The following is a 7,320-nucleotide window of genomic DNA, read 5'->3' as shown; positions in this document are numbered from 1 at the left end:
ATGGGAGTTGTAGCCCAACAACATTTAGGGTACCATGTTGGCTACCGCTGATCTAAGGGATGGACAGAAGAAACACTACAGCACTAAAAGGACAGTACCTGTATCTAAGCTGGGACCAAAGCAACATGTCTTTAGGGAAAATGACATGATGTGAACTTCAAGTGCTGAGTTTCAGAAAGCAAAATAAGGAGATGGACTCCTAAATCCTCCATTTTTTAAAAAATAACCATTATATAGGAAGATTTATGACAGTATGCAGATTTAATTTAAGCCAGCCTTCCTTGAACTGGTATCCTCCAGGTGTCGAGTTGCATGTTCTCACCACCCCATCTGGAAGGCACTAGATTGGGGAAGGTTGGCTTAAATTAAATCTGTATACTACCTGATTAAAGCAGGTAAGTGATGTTCAGCCCATGGGAGACCGAACTAGGCAGACTCACACCAATAATACAAACATGGGAAATCATTGACCCTCTCTTAGTCAATGCAAACATGGTTTGTTTGTTTTTACTGTTAGATCAGCAGTGAATCTATCCAGGTTTATATTTCTGAAAATAAAACCACTGATCCATTGCAGCAATGGTAAGATTGAGAGCAGGAGGCATTGCTCACTTGGCTTTTTCACACCCTGGAGATGAATACACATACACATGTATTAAATGAAAGGGGGGCAACGTATGTGAAGACATATATATTTCTAAACGCACATTTGATATTTCTTTCTCTGATACCTCATGACCACTGCTCCAAAATATACATATGTTGTATTAAGCACATTGTGCTCTGAACCCAGCCCTCCTCTCACGAGAGCCATTTCTATGGCATCACAGAAAATTGCCATGGTCCATAGTTAAAGAGGCCAGAATCAGACACATGCCTTCCCACTTAGATAAGTTAGAACAGCCCCAAGAACTATTGTTTTAGCCTCGCTGCATAACATCCACATTCTCCCCTCTCCACCCTACAAATCAACCTATGGGTGAGAAACATGCTTTTTGGAAAGGGTAAGGAATAGAAATAGGTAAGGAATAGATAAAGTGGGGAGGGGTACAGCAAAACCCCCATCCCTTGTGAAATCTAGATGCTACTTCCAGGTTGGGAAGCCTTGCAGTATAAATTATTAGCACCTACTGGAGGGCTACCATCCTGGCAGCTGTCATCTACCAGACCTGAGGAATCATGATAGGACAGCACTAGAGATCTACTTGCGTACAGGCATGAATGCAGCTGTGCAATCTGTCCCTGAAGAGGCAGCACTTTGTTCTGCTAGCAATCCTCCTGCCAGGAGGTCTTGGGAGTTATTTGAAACCTTACAGCGGAACAGTATGGATAACCTAATATAATATCTGCTTTATTTACTAAAAGGAGACTATAATACTGGGAGGGGAGCCTATACAAAGAGGTCAGCGCAACAGACATCAAAAGAGGCATTAATGTGGGACCTACAGTGGCAGAAGGATTGCTCAAATATGGGGCAAAAGATACTTATACAAGGCTAGAAAGAATCTCTTAGCAGCTACTTGGACAGGCCTTTCCACCTAGGCATATCCTAGAACATCAAATTACTTATTCAGAGGCATATTAGCATCTGAATAACAGCAAAATGTGGCACGTGGTATTTAACAAGGGAACTCAGCACAAACAGTGGCTTTTCAATTTCTCATTTCCATTCATTGGTTAGCGGGACTCACTTCCATTTCCTCACCAAGCTGAAAACAAATTATCTCCCAGGTTTTTACATTCTAACGTGTGTGCGGGCCTTTTGTTTGCTACTGTGTGTTCCAGAACTTGAGAGACAATTTTAAAGAACACTTTTTTTAATCAGCCAGCCCTGTGAGAGGCAGGTGGACCTAAACCACATGGAGGGTGGGGAAGGGATTAATTGTGTGTGTCTCTGTGAATTAACCTATTAAAAAGCATTTAGGGAATGAGCTGCCAAGAGTAGCAACAGTAGCAAAGCTACACTAATAGGAAGGCCTGTTTCCCTTGCTATTCTTTCTTGGAAACGACACAAGTTGGAATGTATGGTATCCCAGATACTTAAAAAAATAATAATAGAGCCAGCCTTATGAAAAACTATAAATAAACTAATTAAATATTTTGATACTAAAATGGGGAATGTTGAGCTGCTGCTTAATCTGAAGACAAATGGAGGGGCTTATGGCTTTTTTCTGAGATAATTGGAAGGAATCCAGCCTTCCCAACATGGCGCTCCAGCAAGGACCTTGCAGAACCACCAGCCGCTGCTGTTCTTCTCTCGGACTTCAAACAAGGTCCCTTCTTTAAAGCTGCTGGTTTCTTCATCGCCATCAAAATCTGCCACAGCCACATAGAGGGCTTCTCTGGAGACGTCTGAACTGGTGATGGGGACGGATCCTCTCTCCCTCTCCACAGGCTTGGGGATTCCTTTTGGGCCTAGGCCGCTTTTCGCTTTGGCATCATCTTGGCACGGAGCTGGCAGGAAACCTTTGGCTTTTGGTGGAACCAGCATCGGCCTGCCAGGCACAGAGGCAGCTCTCAGTTCAGGCACTTCCCTCTGTGGAGCTTTATTTTCTGGAGAGGGGGCAAACAAAGATGCAGGCGATGGTGTGGAGGCTTTCTTGGGAGGCGGCGGCCTCCTGGGTGGTACCACAGGCCGCTGAGGTGGTTCCCTGGAAGCTGGAAAGCTACCCTTGGAATCGGCCTCACTCAGCTTTGCGGAGCCAAAAGGAACTTTGGATGAAGCAGCCTCCTTGAAGACTTGGCTGTCTGGTCTGGATGGAGGCCTCATCTCCACAGCTGGCCTTTCCTGAGACCGGACAGAAGATTCCACAGGAAGTGCGTTGTTACTGAAGGCATTCTCGCCAGCCGTGGGGTCCTGATCAGAAGGCTTCTCTTGCGCTTTGGCAGGCCTGAGTTTGCTCCTCAGGTTGCAAATGTCTAGTTTGTCATCTCCCTGAGGGGGATCTGTCCTAGGGGCTGCTGCTGGCTTGGGTCTGACCTGAGGCTTTGATTTCAGGAAAGGGTTCGGGGTCCCGAGCTCAGGCTTGTCCTCCGGGGGCTCAACTTTTGGCTTGGCAGGCTTAACAGTGGGCCGAAGGTTCGGCTTCTTCACCTCTTTGGGAGACACCTTGTGCCCACACTCTAGCCCCATTTCGTTTTTCAGCTGGAACAGTTTCCCCTTCTCTGTTTTGAGCTCTGGCTTCCTGTTGTCCCTTGGAGGGACAGCCTGCTTGGGGGGAATCGCAGGCAAAATCATGCCAGGAGGCTTCGGAGGTGGCCTCTGTTCCAACCGCTGCCTTTCTATCAACTCCTCTTCGGATTTAATTATGGATTCCTTCCTCGGAGGGAGGCTCGGCTTCTCTTCGGCGTCCCGATCACAAATCTCCTCGTACCCCACGGAGAGAGATGCATCGCTGCTCTCTGGCAGGGCACCCTTGGAAACCTCCTTCGCTTTCCATTTCCCTGCACTGTCTATGTCGTTGGGTGGTGCTTCAGGCAGAGGCCTGGATGGCCCAAAGGCTTCTCCATTAGAGCTGCTCTCTGCCACACTGTCACCAAGCCGGAGCTGCGCCATTTCATTCGGCAGCGGTGCCAAGAAGTTAGGTCTAGATGCATTGCTAGTTTTCTTGTACTTGTCAATGAAAGTAGCTGGTGCCCAGCCTTCCTTCTCCTCTATCTGGATGTACCACCAACCACTCAGGTTCTTCTCAATGACCTGCGGAAGGAAAGAGAAACACCATGCCTTAGGTCTCTTGCCACACCAGTAGCTTCAACTGCTCACATCAAAGCTGAGGGGGTTACTTAAAAACAGAGGTGGCTAACCTCCAGCCCAAGGGTGAAGCCAGGCCCCAGCAATTTCTTTTCTGCCTCCCTCCCAATTCTAGGAGCAAAGGTGGTGGTGGAGATTAAGGAAGAGCTTCCACTTTCAAAACCATTTTTTAAAATTGCCATGGAGTCTCATTTCAGCCTTGAATCTTTTGGCATTTCCTCTCATAGTTAAGGAACTGCAGAAAGCTGTAGCTTCCTTATATTGCTCTTTAGACTTCTTATATTGTCCTAACCTTGGCCCTTCACTCTGCTTAACAGAATCTTCTGTTATTGAATTTATCTAACTGTCTGAAGGCGAGAATCATTTCACAAAGGACATTTCGTAGGTGTACAAGTTATTTTGTGTTTGTGCACACCTAGAAGAAGAAGAGTTTGGATTTGATATCCCGCCTTTCACTCCCTTTAAGGAGTCTCAAAGCGGCTAACATTCTCCTTTCCCTTCCTCTCCCACAACAAACACTCTGTGAGGTGAGTGGGGCTGAGAGACTTCACAGAAGTGTGACTAGCCCAGGGTCACCCAGCAGCTGCATGTGGAGGAGCGGGGAATCGAACCCGGTTCACCAGATTACGAGACTACTGTTCTTAACCACTACACCACACCTACAAATGTAATATGTGGATGCCATGCATGCATCTGTTGCAAGAGGAGTCATAGATTGGCTGCAACTCCTTGTTGCGTTAACACTCAGTAACACAACTGGGCTTGTCTCTGTGTCATGTATGAAGTGGCTGAGGCCCTTGTGCAATACAAAATATAATCATGTACTTCTAGCTAGTTTGCACTATTAAATGGGAACCACTCTCTTGTACCGGTGCATCCACCCATGCATATGTATTCAGAGCATCAAAAGTAGCAGACCACCTTTCACGTCAGCTCTCTTCTCCAAGCAAACGTGGACACACACAGCACAAGAATCCAATTGGCCAAGAAAACTACTTGGCCACTAGGTGTCAGCAATGAGCCATAGATGAGGTACCGCCAGCAGGATACTAAACTCCAAATTTTTAAAGGCTGATACAGCTAATTAACATCCCCATTTCTAAATGTGCGCGCGCGCGCTCTCTCTCTCACACACACACACAGAGTGTAGTTGTGTGTGTGTTTTTATGGAGCGAATCACTTCAAGAATCTTTTTTCTTGTTGTATCAATAAAAATATTTTTTAAAAAAGATTCTTGAATATAGTGGTCGCATATATAAAATAAATAAAAATATTTTTAAAATGCAATTTTAATTGGGGATAGGGAAAGAAAAAGTGGGAGAGAAATGCAATATATAAATAAATAGTAAGCAGTATGCAAATATTTTAAGCTGATAAGGCAAAAATCTGACGAAGGAAAAAGTGAAAGTTCAGGGTGAGCAGGCGGCTGGAGGAGATCAGTGCCTGCATTACCAGAAGTTGAAAGATGGTTGCAGTTTCAGCACATATTCCATTCATGGTGGAGAAGCAGAGAATACCTCCTTTTTATACTTCTACCTTCTCCCAGTGAAAGGGGCTGCTGTGCATGTGTGGAGGGAAGATGGAAAGGTGAGCTGTTCCACACACCTTTTAAAACGGAATACGAACATACCAGTCAGACTAGAACACAGCACACCAGGGAGGATTATCCTTCCCTACTCACCGATATAAGGACAGAAATTTGACCCTCATCCCCAGTGCTTTTTTCTGGGGCGGATGCATACCCCTAAACATTTTGTGAATCTTTGTACCTTGTCCACTTACTGTATTTATTTTCCCCGTTTTGAACTATAAAATGGTGATTTTCTTGAGTCAAAATGAGAGTACTCCTAAACTTTGTTTTTTTTTGGGGGGGGGGGAATAGCACTGCTCATCCCTGTCAATCATCAGCATAACTACAGCAAACACAAAGGATTTAGCATGCGGACCCATGGAAAGCCCCAAAGGGCATGGAGAAGAGCAGGGCAGGATGCAGCCTCACCTCCACTTTCATTCCTGCTTGGAAGCTGATGCCGTCTGGGATAGTAGTCTGGAAGTCAGCAATAGTGTAATACTCCTCTTCCACTTGCGGAGGCACAGGAGGCTTAGGCAGGTTGAGGCCACGGGGCTGTTGCAGAAACAACACACATCAGCCTACTTCTGTCCAAAGACGACAAGGGACAATATACCCCACTGCCCTCCAGGTTAGCCCACAAGGAAGGTAGCATTTGGCTGGCAGGTTCATGTGGCTTCACTGATTTTACAGTTACTGCTGACAAGCTCATCTTTCAAGAGAGGCCACACAGGATTAAAGATGCTGGAGATGTTTAGCAGGTCTGGGCCTGGAAACGAACTTCCAGACGTCATACTGCTTGCCTGGAAGGGGAGGAGAGCCTTAGAAGCTCATGAATTCTTGTGCAGCTCAGATTAAAATTCAGCTCTGCAGAGAAGTATTCCCAGCTTCAGCCCTGCTTTGAATGGCTGCTCTTGGGAAAACTATCGCTGAAGAAGCAAAACGCCCTCACTTTTCCCCAAGGGATCTTCTTACCCTAAGAGTTCCCTCTGTGGGGTTTTATTTTCAACTCTCTGTAGACTCTTTTATCAGTGAATATAGTCGCTTTCTAATACTATGTTATAAAAGGAATGACTTGGAAAATGGGCCAAGTTTGCTTTAAAAAACAATCTATTTCAGGAACATCTATACAGACATATCTCAACTGCTGACCCTGCTAGCTGTGTGTGCTCCAGGGCCTCATGGGGAAGGCAACGTTTCCTCGGTCAATCCCTGAACTTGAGGGGAAAGTTGTATGCATAGAGAAACAAATGCATAAAGCTTATAAGCAAAGCTTTCCTTAGTCCATGCTCCCATGACGGATTAAGAATATGTACTCTATATGCATGCAGTGTACAGTAGTACCTTGGGTTACATATGCTTCAGGTTACAGACTCCGTTAAGCCAGAAATATTACCTCGGGTTAAGAACTTTGCTTCAGGATGAGAACAGAAATTGTGCTCTGGTGGCACGGCAGCAAAGGGAGGCCCCATTAGCTAAAGCAGTGCTTCAGGTTAAGAACAGTTTCAGGTTAAGAACAGACCTCCGAAATGAGTTAAGTACTTAACCTGAGGTAACACTGTACATTGTCACATATGGTAGGTAAGTAGGCTTATTTCCAGAGCACCTGTGCTATGGAAACTGCCACAACTGAAGTATATTTTGTGGGTCGCTGCTGGCCATAAACACAACAGAAAAGGCCTGTGCAGCTACTTCAAAACAGAATGGTATATACTCATTCGTAAGGGAAGAGTCCCTTGACAGACAGAAGCAGATCTGGGGGGATGGGGTTAAGCCTCACTCCTGCACCAGCTATATAAGGTAGAACCACTGTACATGTGGATCACAAGGAGGAATATTAGGGAAGCTTCTCATGCAATGAATTTTGTGCATGGGTTCAGTTGCACAGGGCATGCATGTAGAAAGCACTATTTGCCCCTTTATATATTGCGGCAATGGCCTGATCCTTGCCAGAGCATTATTTTATCACTTCCATATTCATCCATTCATTAAGAAGCAG

General features: G+C 45.5%; 1 protein-coding gene across 4 annotated transcripts in view; it reads right to left on the bottom strand.

The window, feature by feature from the left end:
* Positions 1-496: 496 nt before the first annotated feature.
* Positions 497-7,320, bottom strand: part of SH3PXD2B (SH3 and PX domains 2B) — a 103,134-nt gene continuing 96,310 nt past the window's right edge. For all 4 annotated transcript variants that reach the window (XM_081900036.1, XM_081900034.1, XM_081900035.1 and 1 more), the window contains 2 exons: positions 5,751-5,876; positions 497-3,697 (listed from right to left, as the gene is read on the bottom strand). In XM_081900036.1, coding sequence (XP_081756162.1) covers positions 2,159-3,697; positions 5,751-5,876 — 1,665 coding nt within the window. In that variant the 3' untranslated portion in view covers positions 497-2,158. The remainder of the gene's footprint in view (positions 3,698-5,750; positions 5,877-7,320) is intronic.

The sequence above is a fragment of the Podarcis melisellensis genome (assembly GCF_964234715.1).
Source record: "Podarcis melisellensis genome assembly, chromosome: 2".
Classification (NCBI taxonomy): domain Eukaryota; kingdom Metazoa; phylum Chordata; class Lepidosauria; order Squamata; family Lacertidae; genus Podarcis; species Podarcis melisellensis.
Note: the sequence above shows the minus strand (reverse complement) of the source record. Positions and strands in the feature narration are given on the sequence as shown.